The 16,472-nt window shown below is 44.1% G+C and overlaps 1 protein-coding gene across 1 annotated transcript; it reads left to right on the top strand.

Moving 5' to 3' along the window:
- Positions 1–14,245: 14,245 nt before the first annotated feature.
- Positions 14,246–16,242, top strand: LOC120292553. The gene is made up of 4 exons (XM_039310803.1): positions 14,246–14,624; positions 14,704–15,198; positions 15,312–15,755; positions 15,827–16,242. Exons 1-4 carry the CDS (start codon positions 14,246–14,248, stop codon positions 16,240–16,242), a joined length of 1,734 nt encoding a protein of 577 aa, XP_039166737.1.
- The last annotated feature ends 230 nt before the right edge of the window (positions 16,243–16,472 follow it).

The following is a 16,472-nucleotide window of genomic DNA, read 5'->3' as shown; positions in this document are numbered from 1 at the left end:
TCCCCAAATGTCTGATGCTTATCGTTGACCATGAAGATGTGACAATCGTCAACATTGACAACCAATCCTTTTGGAATTCCTTGATCAGCAGTTGTAGGTCATTGTTTCGTGAACAAGCCATGCATAAAGTAGATGCAGCTATTCAGATGAGGATCTGAAAGACTAAGAGACAATAAAGTCAAAATTGGACGGCAATATTGTTGTAACTTGGTAACACACTGCACAAACTATCAATATGATACTTATTACTTCCAGAAAGTTCGTAAATCTTGTATGAACTATTGCAAGTTAAATAAAACGAGTTCTTACAAATAGGTCACATGTCGTGACAGAAATATTTTCACTGAGGTTTTGGTATATTTTCAAGGTGCTGAATGATCTACTGAAAGTCCTTTCAAGTTTGGGCCCAGATCAAGAGCGACGATTCCTGGAGTACCCAGTAGGAACCGAACTCTACCGGCACAAGACAATAGATATGATAAAATGCGTACCCACATATTGATGCACAAACATTCTAAATAAATTTACACAATTTTCATGTTACCAACAAAACAGAAGGTGCACTGAGAAAGCAAAATTTGTGAGATTTCTGTCAGCAAGACATCATTAAGTATCTCAAAAGCCAGTAATATGGACGATTTATCTATAATCCATAACGTGCATGGTGCATAAAAGGGACAGCTTTCCACGGGAACAATGTTGGAACTCAGTCAACATGGCATATTAAAAAGAGAAATCTACTCTATCCATTGTACAAAAGATTCAAATAGAGAATCCAACCTGCAATATACTTGTGCACTAAGCATCACAAGCGGTCCATTCCATCTAATAAAAACTCAATAGTTGGATCACTTGGATCCTGCAACAGCATTCATAATACTTAAAAATTAACGCTTCTGAAGCTAGCCTGGTAAAAACCTGGGAAAGAAAGCTACTCTTGATTGATGCAACAAAGCATAGGTTAACAGAAGGGTAAAGACGACTTATATGATCTTGTCGAGGCCAGTTAATAAGAATACGGTGTTAGAGAATCCACCTGTGTGAAAGTGGGACATCTGCTACTTAACGTACACGAAAGCTGGATGTTGAATGTTGATGCATTGCACTTTACGTGGAGTAGTACCAAACATTTGTACTAGAGTATCTCCCTAACACACTACATTTCATTATTTAAAATATAGTAATTATGAGAGCTCGACTAGTCTCTCTCTCTCTCTCTCTCTCCTTTTTTTTTTTTTTTTTTTTTTTTTAAAATTTATCGATTCATGTTTGAGTAACTCAAGTAACAATTAAGTCAAGTTCAAGCTTAGTAGTAGTGGCACACAGCTTGCAAGCACAGTAAATTGACGCACTTATTGTGAATCCTAACAATGTTTATAGATTCACATATTAAAGGAAACATATAGATGTCATTATTGTTCTAGTACTGAAATGTAAAATTTGCATTTGAACTAACTCAATCTTAGATTGAAACTATCTTCTGACTATCAAGTAGCCAATGTGATTTTCTGAGCAACATGTATTACCCATAACAAAAATTCAGCACCACAACATTTCATGCAATTGTTTAAGTTCAGACTAGGCATGAAGAACATTCAAGTTTGGTGGAATAGAGATGCACCACTTGCTTAAATCGTTATCGCGGGGGTAAAACGGAATGGAAAAAATTCAGATTACCAAAGCAATAATAATTGTTGTAACACAAAGCAGCACATCAGGGCGAACAAGATACCCTAGCAATACGCATTCCCCATAAGAAGCTTTATTGCAAGATCCTGCACTCTCTACATGTAGATCTGCATCGAGAGAGAAAAAATTGGGTCAACAAAAATTATAATTTACATTAAATAGCTTCATTCTAATTCAAAAGGAGACATTCCACTGGGTGAGCAGAATTGGTAAGTATATCTGGGTATGTCGAATGATATAGACTTAAAAATCCCTTATTTCTTAGTTTCCTTGTATCAGTAGAGAGAAAAATAACAAGACCAACAGCCTCTAAGACCAGGAAAAGGAATTTAAAAGTATAAATTTCACACCATATATAAGAAACCATAGACGATAATAATGGGAAAATTGTCCAAAAATTCCTAAACATATTGCACTTTTGCCAATTCAGTCATAAACCTTTTAATTTTGTCAATTGAGTCCTAAACATTTTCACTTTTTATCGATTCAGTCCATTTGGCCAATTTTGGCTTGAAAATGCTAACGTGGACGCTAGGGGTGCCACGTAGGACTATCGATGCGACGTGAACAATTTTTAATAATATTTTAATAATATTTAATTTTTTTGAATTTTTGAATTTTTATATTTTCTGTGTTTTCCCTTTTTTTTTTTTTTTTTTTTTTTTTTTTTTTGGCCTTTTCCGGTGGCTAGCCATCGGCCACAACCGGTCGGCTGGTCTCGCCCACCACGGGCAAGGCCCGGCCGGGCGAGGAGGAGCATCGGCGAGGGAAGCCCTTGCCTAGGCGCGGCCTGGCAAGGGTTGCCTAGGCGAGGCCGACCCTCCAAGCTAGGGTGGCCTCACCGGGCATTGGCGACGCTGGGAGAAGCCGCCCTGGCCCCGGCGAGGGCCGGTCTCACCAAATCTGGTGAGGGGAGCCCTCGCCAGGGCTTGCCCTTGCCCAGGCAAGCGTCGGCCTTGCCCCTAGCCAAGCGGCGATGGCCGGCCATCGGCCATAAGGCGACGCTCGCCCGACCAGGGTGAGGGCCAGCCTCACCAGATCCGGTCTGGGTGAGGCCGATGCTCACTTGGGCAAGGGCTCCCCTCGCCAGATTTGGCAAGGCCGGCCCTCACCAAGGCTAGGGCGGCCTCGCCTGGCGAGGCCACCCCGGCTGGGGAGGGTCGGCTGGCCTAGGTAACCCTTGCTGGGCCGCGCCTAGACAAGAGCTTCCCTCGTCGGTGCTCCTCCTCGCCCAGCCAGGCCTCACCTATGGCAAGCGAGGCCAGCCGGCCGTCGCCTGTGGCTAATGGCCAACCACCAAAAAGGCCAAGGAAAAAGCCAAAAATAAAATAAAAAGGGGAAAAAACAGAAAAATATAAAAATAAAAATATTTTAAAAAATTAAAAAAATTAAAAATAAAATATTATTAAAAATTGTCCAAGTCAGCGCCGGCAATCCTACGTGGCACCGCCATCATTCACATCAGCATTTTCCGGCCAAAATTGGCCGGATGGACTGAATCGGCAAAAAGTGAAAATGTTTAAGACTCAATTGGCAAAATTAAAAGGTTTAGGACTGAATTGGCAAAAGTGCAATAGATTTAGGACTTTTTGGACAATTTTTCCCGATAATAATAGGAGACAAGCCCACATGATAACCCCTAGGGACAACAGGGTCATCTAAGATTTCAGTGTCAAGTTGCATGTTGCACCATAGGAGACAATCATGCAATTCCATATCATTTCAAACCTAAAGCAAAATTCACCACCTTAATTCCTTCTTTGACTAGAACAAAGGTTTCAGAAGATGAGGACAACTCGATAGAAATGACTTCATCATGTCCAATCCTTTCTATAGCATTAGCGATTACTCTTCCAACAAAGTCCTGATTTCCAGTAGAGATTGACCCGCAGCTGCAAAATGGTGAACAAATTTCATAATTTTTTTTATGAATAGCTCATGCCTTGGAAAAACCCAAAAAAAAAAAAAAAAAAAAATGAATGAATAAAATGTAACATAATCACTCCCTCTTACGAGAAAGCTCTTTTCCTACAAAATCCAGACCAATGCTTTTGTGGTCTTATCCATTCCTTCTTTTATAGAGATTGGATTAGCCCCAAATGGAATTGCCAACAACCCAGATTTGATCAATGCTTGAGCCAAGATGATTGCGGCAGTTGTGCCATCACCAGCCAAGTCATTTATGCAGGCAGCCACCTGGAAGTATATACATTTGGGTGCAAAAATAGAATTTTAAGAGTATAAGCATAAGAGCAAGCTTTTGGGAGAGAAGTAACCATCAACCATGAATGACCTCTTGGAGTAACATTGCCCTGGCATATTCTTGATTGCATCTGAAAGTTCTGTCGCTCAGGCAACTGTGACACTGTAGCATGAGACAATGGAATCAGTTCCCATCACAACCAAAATAACTCTATCAGGTGTGTGCGGTGGAAAAAAAAAAACTATCTTCTATGAATAGGACATCTAAGAATAATCCATGAATTACATCGAGTCCATGGGAATGAATAAGGAATGGGGTGTTGTTGACACCTAAATTTTGGCGATTTGTTTAAGTGTTTCTTAATTGCATTGAAAATTTGGGGATTGATTTCCAACTCCTCAACAAAAAAAAATTTCATTAAAATTGCATCACATATAGACATTAGGAGAATTTGTGTCACTAGTCTTATAATCAATCAAAAGTTTTTATCAAAAAAATTAGTAAAAGAAAATTTCGAAATTAAAAAAAAAAATGAATGAAAAAGAGAGAGGGGCAATTAGGCCAAGTTCGGACAAGCCTTGAGCAGGCCCATTCCTCCATTTCCTTTCCTCTTTACTGCACGCTAGGCCCGGCCCAGCCTTGGTTTTTCTTTTTCCCTTCAGCCCAGCCCGCGCACAAGCTGGCCATCTCCCCCCTGCAGTCGGTCTTCGCTGCAAGCACCTGCAAAGAAGAACAGAAACAGGGCAACAACAGAGGGAGCAAGGGGATCGGTGGCAGGTGAGCGGCGTGATCTGCGGGTCGGAGGGGCAGTCCGGCCGGCAAGCTAGCAGCCGCAGAGGCCATGCGCGCTTGCTGGCCGGGTATAAAACCGGAGAGGGCAACAACAGAGGGAGCAAGGGGATCGGTGGCAGGTGAGCAGCGTGATCCGCGGGTCGGAGGGGTAGTCCGGCCTGCAAGCTGGCAGCCGCAGAGGCCATGCGCGCTTACTGGCCGGGTATAAAACCGGAGAAGGCAACAGCACAGAGGGGGGAGGTCTCGATTGGTTCTTTGGTGGAGAGAGAACAAAGAGTTCGAGAGAGGGAGAATCGGGGGAATCGTCACTACAAAAAATCGAGACCACAGAGAGAGTACCGAGGAGCGAGCGAGAGAAAACACATCAATCACAGAGAGAGGACCCCTCCGAACGGTTGTCCACTGCCATTGATTGTTTCCGGAGAAAAGAGAGCACCGGAGAGCGAGCTTGAAAGAGGGCGAGCTTGAAAGAGAGAGGATCGGGAGAGAGAACGCTTCGCCGTCGTTTGAAGTACGCCTGTTGCTCGCCATCCGAACCAGGTAGGCTTCCCGCTTCACTTCGAGGTCTCGGGCCGGAGCTCGCGGCCGACCTGTTCACGCGAGCTTCGGCTACACCAAAACTCCATGAAAGCTCATAGATGTCCTAGTGCATGTTGACAGATGTCCAGGCTTGTGCTCGAGTCTATACCGGTCTTGAGATCCTTCGTTTCTGTTGTGTATGCTAACCGGTTGATGAAATGCGAGTCGGTGGGTATGTTGTGGCTGAAAATGCTTTCTTTGTGCTCGCATCTGCTTGAGTGTGATATATGTTCTTTAGTGGATTTGTGTTGCTTGTGCATGCTGCGTTGATTTTTACTCGGATTCAAGCCTCAAATGAGCCCGTATGCCTTTTTTCTTAGCTGCTGCATGCTCAATGTTTGACAAAATGTCTCAAAGAGAACCGAAAAAAAACCTACGTTCAAACTCGGTCTAATTTACACTTGTTCATATACATGTTGGACCATGACTGTCTCGTATGTTTTCATCGCGATTTCACGTGATTTTCGTGAAATAATCATGTGTGTTTGAGCCGGGGTGTTCACATCCGAAAATGGTGTAGCAGCCCTCATGGCCGACGTTGATTTGTGACGGTCGGGGTGGCTTGGTGTTAGAAGGGATGCTAAATGCTTTGGTTATTGTTGTTGTTAGAATTATTTTTGGTAAAGAAGCAAATTTTGGTGAGGAATGTCGCGAGGAAGGAGAAGGTGGTCTTCGGGAGGGTTGAAGGCGTGCAGGGGGCAAGCCCGAAGGAGAGAACCTGTGGAGAAGAAGACCAAAAAAAAAAAAAGTAAAATAAAAGAAGAAACAAAAGAAAACGAAAAGTAAAGAAAGAAATGAAAAGCAAAAAAATTATAGAAAAAGAAAGTAAAAAGGGGCTTCGGGAAAGAGGAATCGCAGAAGCAAATGGCGCAGGGGAGTGCAGTGAGAAAAGACAAGTGGAAGGATTTTAATTTTATTTTTTTTTTTAATTTTTAATTTTTAATTTTTAATTTTGTTTTTAAAAAAATTGAAAACGATTTTTTTTATCCAAAAATGTTGGATCCGGATTTGGGTTTGGTCCACGGGCGGGTTGGGTTTACCCGGTCCGAACCCATTTTTATTGAAGTATTAAATATATATTAAAAATTAAAAAAAAAAAAAAAAGTCAAAAAAAAAAAAATCAAAATTCAAAAAAAAAAAAAAATGATAAAAATTTAAAAAATTTCTGGAATTTCAGAAAACTCAGAAAACATTAAAAATTTCGCTTTTTTTAACTTTAATTAATTTTTAAATTTTTTTAAATTAAATTAAATTAAAATTTTCGAAAATCCAAAAATGATAGGGTTTGGTTAGGAATTGCTATGTATTGCCGCTTTAGTGTGATTAAGCCTTTATTTTCTTATATGTTGTTTTTATTAGATGTTTAATTTACATGTTTTATGTTTAATTTGCACGTGTTTAATTTTAGGGCAAATAGGATCTTGGTAGGTATAATTATTACTTTATTGATTGTGCACCTGCATGCTCACCTCCTATGTTAGTGGATAGGTATGAAATCAATCTAAATTGCCTGATGAAAATCATTTTGTTAAAATGAACAAGATTAGGTACCGAAATGGCACTAATTAGTCAATTAGTGTAATCAAGTCCCCGATCCTAGACTCTCTGGTTGCGTAGGAAGTGAGGCACGCTCCCATGCCTCACTTGGTTTCTAGTCGACCCTAATAGGCTAGTGGCGACTCCTTTTGTGCAAATTTCTTAAGAATATCCCAACGTCACACGGGGTATGGGCTTGGGAGAGCTCGCGCCTAATCATGGGCCTTTAGGCCCGTTCTTTAGGCAATACCCCTAAACCTGCTCCCTCCCCCCGAGGGTAGGTCGCGACAGCTTGGCGACTCCACTGGGGACTTGGTTTTAAACTTTAGAGGACTTAGGCCAAAATTAATCTTGTTCAAAATATTTTTGTTTGGCAGCAAAGATGGTATGTGCATCCATAACATGTCGAATGTTGATTGTTTATGGGAGTTATAAGGGATGGTGATTTCTAACCTTTGTTTTGTAGGGGTATAAGAGTGAATGGTTTATTCATGTTTGAAGTGCTGATTGTTTTTTTTAAATTCCCATGCATGAGTCTCCTGCATTGCACTACACCATAGCACACACAACCTGCCGCCGGACCTGGGCCGCATAGGATCACCTAGGATGGTGTTGAGGTGGATACCACTCCGACTACAACCGCGTAGTACGAGTCGCCCACCTTAACCCCGAAATTTCTTTCTTCACGTCGAAGGTACCCACCCCGGTCTGCAACCGCGCGACACGGGTCGGTTCTTTGACGAAGCCGGAGTCATGGGTAACCCGACCTAGCCGCGACCTTGCTGGTTCAGTCCGGTGATCCCATGGCTCCATTTTGAGCCATTTAGGGTAGAAATTGAACCACCGTCCATGCGTATGTCTATGTCATTGGCTTTGCTACTCAATGAGTAGGGTAAGATTTTCAAATTCTCTCATTCGTAATTTACTTATTCACTTTCTTTTTTTTTTGGTTGGTTCATGGCAAATTAGGTTGATCGTAACTGTGAGTAGTATACGATGGGGATACCCGAGCTTTACATCATTGCTGCCCCGAAAGCCGAGCTTCGCACATGGTGGGATAGACTAGACCCGACTGGCCATGATTGGATGCGATCCTATGTCGGACGATTACTTCCTCTCTTAGAAATAGAAACTCATTATGGTGTTATACGAGCATTGGCACATGTCTGGTGTCCTAAAACTTGCACATTCATGTTCGGTGACCACGAGCTCACTCCAACCCTGGAAGAATACAGCATTGCCATGGGAAAGCCTTTGGTGTCGGAATTAATTGGTCCACCTATAGGGGCTGAGCATGTATCGACCTTATCTGATTTCCTTAGGGTTAAGGAGGGTGACGTGAGGAAAGTTTTGAAAGCTAATCGCAAGACTTGCCCGTTTTCATTCCTAAATGAGCCTTTTCAAAATGCCCCATCTTTTCAAAAGAATAGGATCTTCTTGTTAGCTTTCTTCGGGTTCGTGTTATTCCCACATTGTAGGAATGCTATTAACCCTTCCATGGCATGGGTAGTTCGTGAGGTATGTATGGGAAAGGGTTTTGTTAACGCCGTCCTGACTGAAACTTTTCTTTCCCTCACTCGTTTTAGAGAAAACAAAAACAAAACTTTCCATGCTCCTCCTGAACTCTTGCAAATTTGGTTCTTCTCTCACGTTAAAGGGTTTGGTAGCTTGATGACCGTGAACGAAATTTCTGACTCTCACCACCCTCTTCTGAAGTTTAAAGACAGGAAAACGTTCGCCCCTGATTATCATTATTCTGAGTGGTTAGCTTTCATGACCAACCCTGGACCTGAAGATTTCCAATGGCATGCCAAATGGCTCAGAGTTCGAGAAGCGCGATTCATGTGTGGGCTTACTGGACCTGTTCCTTTGTTGGGAATTACCGGAGTCACTGAGTATTACCCAACCCGAGTTGCCCGCCAGTTTCAAGAGGTTCAACAACTTCCACCGACGATTCAAGAAGACCCGCTTAGGATAGACTTCCCGGATGGATGCCAGGATCACGAAGACTCCATTGCGTTAGTCAAGTCAATGTGGGATATGTGCCATCCCCGGAAGCTGATATGGCCCGAAGAGGAGTTGGAAGGGCAAGAGAAGACTTACTATGCCTCGATGGAATACATCCTTAGGCATAAAATCCCAGGGAACCTACGCCCGAAGATTCCCGACGTGCCATTAAAGACCACCCACCGAGCTGAGATCAAGCGCCTCAAAAGGAAGCTCGAAGAAGCCGAGGAGCGTGCCTCGAAGTCAACCCGAGTCGGTGGGGCTGCCGCAAGCAGAAGCTATCTTCGTTAGTTAGATTGAGTCAAGCGCGATATGTAATGGGCCCATGCCCACATGTGTCACAATGTTAAAGAATTTGTCTCATGTTGCAATATCGAGAGATGGGACTCATAATTAGCTTTGTTGTTTGGGAGCTCTCCCTCATGTCTTTTCTTGCGTTATGTAACAACCTTGCTTTCAATGAAATGAACAAATCGGGGCGATTAGATCTTTGTCATGGACCGACCGCCTAATCATTACTTAATGCTCATATATGCTTATCTATCCTTGACCAGGTACTAATAGGTTGTCTACTTTCGCCCAATTGTCAACACGGCTAAGAGGAGATCTCCAATTCGTACTCGCGCAAAAGCCAGGATGGAGAATGAGGATGTCAGCATACGCGTGGCCAACATGGAGAACCAGCTGGCTCAACTCACTGCTTTGATGGCTGAGATAAGCTGAAAAATCAGTGAACCTCCGGCCTCGACCATAGCCGGAACCTCTACTCCCGTTTTGTCGGGACTCGCTCCACCCTCAGCTGGAGAACCACATGTCGCCGATCCTGCTGAAAAAGGTGCTTCTGAGGAGGCCCCTTCGGTTACGCCTGTAATCGTCAATCTGGATCCCCCTCCAAAGGAGGGATCCGCCATTCGCTTTGATGAAGAAAATGCAAAACGCTTGGCTAAGATGGAGGAGCGACTTTGTGTCCTCCAAGGATATGAGATGAAGGGAGTGGACAAGCTAACCCCATATGCTAAGGTGAAAGTACCCGAGAATTTCAAAGAGCCGGAATTTACAAGAAAATATGACGGCACTAGCTGTCCTATAACCCACCTCAAATACTATATGAGGAGGATGGCTCGCTACTCCGACAATGTCCCACTCCTCATACATACATTTCAAGATAGCTTAGATGGTCATGCCCTGTCATGGTTTATTGCACTGGATATTGAAGGGCTCACTGGATGGGACGACCTCGGCGACGAGTTTTGCAGCAATATAAATTCAACTGAGATTGTCCCTACAAGAGAGGAGCTAGTTCGGATGGAAAATAGGAGGAATGAATCGTTTAAAGCGTTCGCCCAGAGGTGGAGAACGATGGCATCACAAGTGAAGCCTCCACTGAGTGAAAAAGAAATGAGGCAGCTCTTCTTGAGGACTATGCCATCTGACTATTTCCAGGGATTAGTGTACTCTAGTTGCCAAACATTTTCCCAGCTGGTGGAGGTTGGTGAAGGGGTTGAATGGGCGATAATTGATGGAAGAATATCTACTGGGAATAGCAAGAGGTTCACAACGAGGAAGGACAAGGAGACGGCGGTTGAAGTGGCGTTTATCCAGAGCCAACCGCACCTAAATCGGTGTCGATGCCTTCACAAAAGCCTAGAGCTATACAAGGAAGCGGGTCACGGGGATTTGACGGAGCGGGAAGTTTCCCCAAAAGAATTCACACCTCTACCCCGACCTCTATCAAAATTGTTACCTATCCTCTTTGAAAAGAGATTGGTAGCCAAGGAAGTACCTAGAGACAACCCCCCAAGATTCCCAGGCTTCGATGTGACCAAGACGTGTAAATACCACATGGGAGAAAGGGGGCATGATGTCGATAACTGCTACACACTGAAGTTGAAAGTTCAGAATCTACTCGATAAAGGGAGGTTGACCTTTAAAGAAGCTACGCCCAACGTGCAACAAAACCCTTTGCCTGATCATGCTGAAGGAGTGAATATGATTCTTGGGGAAATGCAAGCGAACGAGCGACCTCTTGTGGTGGATGCCCCTAAATTGTATGAGGCTCTTGAGCTAGCTGGGCACTATGAAAGAGGGGAAGACATAACCATGGAGGAAAAACTAGAACGTATCCGCAAAATGATAGATATGGGGGTAATCCGAAGTGTCAACAAAGAACAAAGACAACTACCCATGATGGCACCATCCGCGATTAGCTCATCATCTTACGATGCTACTTGCGACTGTGAAATGAAGAAAGCTAAACCTCCGATCCCAAAGGAGGGTGAACAAGTGGCGATAGAAGACGCCTTGAAGACGGATTATGAGGGAACCTTTCGGAGCCGTGATCTCTTAAAGAAGATATGTGACGAAGGCGAAGTGTTCGATACGTTGGGTCAACCAAGCGGAAAATATGACTATTACGTGAAATATTCGCCTGCCTCGAGTTTCTTTGATGATCCTAAGGACATTATTCCTGACGGATGGGGGGGTATGGATGATCCGATTCCATGAGAGGAGGGGATGGTCGCTATGATTACCCCGGTAGTGATAGAATTGCCTGATGAGGATCGCACTAGTGATGTCGAGATGAAAACCACTGAGCCAATGACGATTGACCTTATGGTCGAAGAATTATCAGCGATCGAAATCTTGGAGGAAAACCTGACGCCGGTCGTGATCGAACTACCACCTCAGGGAAAGGACGAGGTGATAATGCTAGAACCTCCATTGGAATTCAACACCAAAGTACCACAGGATTACGGGACAAAAGAAGTAGATGCCATCACTCGATCAGGTCGTTGCTATGCGCCTGCCGGAGGAACCGAAAAGAAAGCCGTGACAGAGGAGGACGCGAGGCAATTCTTAGCCGTGGTGAAAACAAGCGAATTTAACGTAGTGAATCAATTGCGAAAAATGCCAGCTCAAATCTCCATCTTGGAACTAATTCAATCATCTGAAAAGCACATAAACGCTTTGTTGAAGGTCCTTAACGAGATACATGTCCCGGAAACAATTGACGACACCCAACTACAGGAGTTCGTGGGGGCCATCCTTCTGAAAGATCAGATCGCCTTCACTGATGAAGACCTCCCTGCTGACGGAGGTGATCACACAAAGGCGCTGCACATTTCAGCGAAGCACGATAGCACCGTTGTCTCTAGAGTGTTGATTGACAATGGCTCCGCATTGAATATATGTCCATTAGCTACACTCCACCGTTTGGGTGTTGAGATGGAAAGGATACGTCCAACTAAGTCCACTTGTGCGCGCATTTGATGGGATGAGGAAAGAAGTGCTAGGAGAAATTGAGTTGGAACTACTTATCGGTCCTGTGTTTTTCTGGTACCATTCCAAGTCCTAGATATACCAATTGCATTCAACTTTCTATTGGGAGACCATGGATTCACACGGCGGGTGCTGTTGCCTCAAGCCTTCATCGAAAGTACGATTTGTGGTGGACAATAGACTCATCACTTTGTGCACGGGAAACAGACTTCAAGGTGTACCAGGAAACGGCCATCCCATATGTGGAACCCGAGTGCAAAGAAGAGTCAAGCTTTCAGACTTTCGAGCTGGTGTCTATGATCCACGTTCCTGTGGGCTCTTGCGTGGGAATTCCTGAATTATCCAAGCCGGCCCTGGCGGTAGGGAAGATTATGCTAGCAAATGGGTACAATCCTGGAGGCGGTCTAGGGTTGCATGGACAAGGGATTCGAAAGCCTATTGAGGCTCGAAGAGTTCTAAGGAGAAAAGGCTTAGGGTTTGTTGAAGAGCGTGGAGGCCATGGCAATGGAGGAAGTCGCAGAGAATGTGGAGGTCGAGGCACCCGAGGAGGTCGAGGTGAACGTGGAGGCCGAGGCGACCACGGAGGTCGGATTATAAGAGATAGAAGTTGCCAAAGTGCTTTACCTCCTCCACTGAAAGAAACATTCCCAAGACCCCCGAAAATGCTGATGGAAGAAGATGGAGCTATTGATGGTATAGCCCAGATGTTTGAAGAGAATACCGTATGCACCATCCTAGCTTGTGAGGAGGCTGAACCTTCTGGGAGCATTGCCGAACCTTCAGAGTAGGACGGTTCTAGCTTAGCGTAGCTTTTTACTCTATGTTTTCTTCCCCTGCGTGGGAACTCGTTATTTCAATTTTCTTGTTTAAGTCGCTTATAATGTAAACTCTGTTAAGCCCTTGACTTTGAGCCGTTGGTCTTGGGTGGAGTACATTGTAATATGGCCTTATCATTTCCCTTTCAATGAAAATGCATGTTTTATTAAGGACATGTGGAAGCATACCAAACTGGTTCTATGATGGTCACTGAGGGCTGGGCTTCTACATGCTTCCTAGTTTCATAATTTCGTAAGAGCAAGGAAATCTGAGGATATGAGGATGAGCTCTCGAAATAGTTTCCAAAATATTATTCGAAAAATCTTTCACATATGACATACGTTTTGTTTGTTATTAATGCATACTAACTCATCTCATCGCATCTCGGGCATTACATTATGCATAATCATGACAAAGATTCATGTGACTCGGATCCACATGACGGAGATCTTTTAGAATCTGATGCCGATGAAGATTTGAAAGGGATCGAGCGTGATTGGAATCGACATGAGGGATCAAAACCGCTGACAGAAGAACAAACGGTCACCATAAATTTGGACAATACACATAATGTTAAGGAAATAAAGATCGGGGCATGTCTCTCGAAGTTAGAAGCGAAACGAATGATTAACCTCCTGAAAGAATACTAGGATATATTTGCCTGGACTTATGCCGACATGCCAGGGTTAGACCCTAATATTGTAGAGCATGCCCTTCCGACCGATCCTAATGTGCCACCTAAAAAAAAAGAGGCTCGAAGAATGAAGCCGAGTTGTCTAAGAAAATCGAGGAGGAAGTCATGAAGTTGTTAAAAGTGGATTTCATTGAAGTGTCACACTATTCAGATTGGATAACAAACATTGTGCTGTCATGAAAAAGGATGGGCGGGTCGGGGTGTGCGTAGATTATCGTGACTGAACCGAGCTAGTCCAAAAGACGACTTCCCACTCCCGCATATTGATGTCTTAGTTGTGATGCACGGCGGGATTTGAGTTATTCTCATTCATGGATGGTTTTTGGATACAACCAAATTCGTATGAAGGAGGAAGACAGGAGTAAAACATCGTTCATAACTCCTTGGGGAACTTTCTGCTACAAAGTGATGCCTTTCGGTTTGAAGAACGCTGGGGCAACGTATCAAAGAGCCATGGTCACGTTGTTTCATGACATGATGCACAAGGAGATTGAAGTATATGTGGATGATATGATCGCGAAATCAAGACGAGGCGAAGACCATGTTGAGGTCTTGCGGAAACCTGTTTCGAACGTCTTCGGAAGTTCAAGCTACGCCTCAATCCTGCAAAATGCGTTTTTGAAGCGAAATCGGGGAAGCTCTTAGGGTTCATGGTCAGTAGTAAGGGCATAGAGATTGACCCGTCAAAGGTAAAGGCTATCTGTGATTTACGACCCCCGACTACCACCAGGGAAGTCCGCAGTCTGATGGGACGACTCAATTATGTAGCGAGGTTCATTTGTCAGTTGTCTGAAACAGCAAAGCCATTCTTCAAGCTCCTGAAAAAGAATGCAAAGATTGAGTGGGATGTTGAGTGCCAGAATGCCTTCGAGAAGATAAAACACTATCTTACTCACGCACCAGTCCTAGTGCCCCCTCTCCCTAAAATTCCCTTGATTCTGTACTTAACCATACATGACGAATCATTGGGAGCCATGTTGGCACAGAAAATACCAAATGACAAGAGAGAATGCGCCATATACTATTTGAGTAAGAAGTTCACTGTTTCGGAAATGAATTACACGGAAGTTGAGAGAACTTGCGTGGCTTTAATTTGGGTTTTGCACAGGCTACGGCAATACACGCTTCATCACCGAATCTTCGGTGACCGAAAACGATCCCATCAGGTATCTCTTAGAGAAGCCGGCGTTAGTGGGCAAGTTGGCTAAATGGCAAATCTTAATTTCAGAATTCAACGTTCAGAGCCTAGGACAAAAGTCTGTTAAAGGTCGCGCCATAGCAGACATGTTAGCGGAAAGTTCCAAGGGGTCCGGAGCATTTGATGAGGATAGTGATGCGGAGGAGCGAATTCTACTTGTATCCAGTGACACATGGACGATGTACTTCGATGGTGCAGTTAACTTAGCTGGGTCTGGTACTGGGGCGGTCCTTATTTCCCCAGATGGACAACACTACCCTGTCGCCGCTAAATTGACATTTCCTTGCACAAATAACATCGTTGAATATGAAGCATGCATTCTCGGTCTCCAAGCCGCCATTGATATGAAGATTCGGAAGCTGCAAGTTTATGGTGATTCAACCCTTATCATCTTACAGACCGAAGGCAAATGGCGAACACAAGATTCTAAATTAATTCCATATCATGAGTTCCTTGGGGAGTTGATCGAAAAATTCCAAGAAATATCATTCGAATACTTACCAAGGTCTCAAAATCAGGTTCGGCCGATGCCCTAGCTACCTTATCTTCGATGTTGCAAGTAGCTGGGGGCTTGGACATTGAACCGTTAAGGATTGAAATCCTTCGACGCCCGGCTTATTGTATGACGGTTGAAGAGGAACCAGATGGACAACCTTGGTATCACGACATCTTGAAGTATCTACAGAAGGGTGAATTCCCCGAAGGAAGTGAAGCAGCAGACAGAAAGCATTTGCTGAAGCTAGCATCAAAATTCTTCACCAGTGGAGATGTCCTCTACAAAAAGGCCTTTGACTCGACATTACTAAGGTGCGTCGACGCCAAAGAAGCCAATTGTTTGATGAAGGAAATACATGAAGGGGAGTGTGGCCCCCACATGAATGGTCACCTCTTGGCAAGAAAGATCATGCGACTCGGCTACTACTGGTTGACAATGGAATCCGACTGCATACAACATGTGCGATGTTGTCACCAATGTCAAATTTATGGGGATAAGATAAACGCTCCACCAAATGAGCTTCACCAAATGTCCCAGTCTTGCCCTTCTCTATGTGGGGAATTGACGTGATCGGGCCCATCAATCCCAAGGCGTCAAATGGACATCGATTTATCTTGGTAGCAATCGACTACTTTACGAAGTGGATTGAAGCCAACTCGTACGCCAATGTCACTGCCAAGAATGTAGCCAAATTCATTCGCCGCGATATTATCGCCCGCTATGGGGTACCGGAGGCGATCATCACTGACAATGGGTCCAACTTAAACAACAAAGTTGTAAATGACTTGCTTGATGAGTTTCGAGTTCACCATTTGAACTCATCACCATATCGTCCTCAAATGAATGGGGCAGTTGAGGCAGCAAATAAGAACATAAAGAAGATCTTGGCAAAGACTGCTGAAAATTATCGTGATTGGCACGAAAGGCTTCCTTACGCACTGATGGCATACTGAACATCTATTCACACCTCCACAGGGGCAACTCCTTTTTCGTTAGTATATGGAATGGAGGCTGTCCTGCCTATAGAAGTCGAGATTCCCTCGTTGAGGGTCCTTTCTCAGTCAAAGCTCGATGAAGTCGAATGGATACAACAGAGGCATGAGCAGCTAAACATGATTGATGGGAAGAGGCTGAAGGCAATATGTCATGGTCAATGCTATCAGAAACGGGTCGCGAAGGCCTT

The sequence above is a fragment of the Eucalyptus grandis genome, chromosome 4 (genome assembly GCF_016545825.1).
Source record: "Eucalyptus grandis isolate ANBG69807.140 chromosome 4, ASM1654582v1, whole genome shotgun sequence".
NCBI classification, from domain to species: domain Eukaryota; kingdom Viridiplantae; phylum Streptophyta; class Magnoliopsida; order Myrtales; family Myrtaceae; genus Eucalyptus; species Eucalyptus grandis.
The sequence above is the reverse complement of the archived record's forward strand: the minus strand, read 5'-3'. Positions and strand labels throughout refer to the sequence as shown.

What these genes read in the sequence shown, in the direction of transcription:
- LOC120292553 (XM_039310803.1), top strand. Translation starts at nt 14,246, where the DNA reads ATGGTCAGTAGTAAGGGCATAGAGATTGACCCGTCAAAGGTAAAGGCT. An exon ending in TATCATCTTACAGACCGAAG is followed by an intron (nt 15,199 to 15,311) that starts GCAAATGGCGAA and finishes TCTCAAAATCAG; the next exon opens with GTTCGGCCGATGCCCTAGCT. An exon ending in CTGCATACAACATGTGCGAT is followed by an intron (nt 15,756 to 15,826) that starts GTTGTCACCAAT and finishes CAAATGTCCCAG; the next exon opens with TCTTGCCCTTCTCTATGTGG.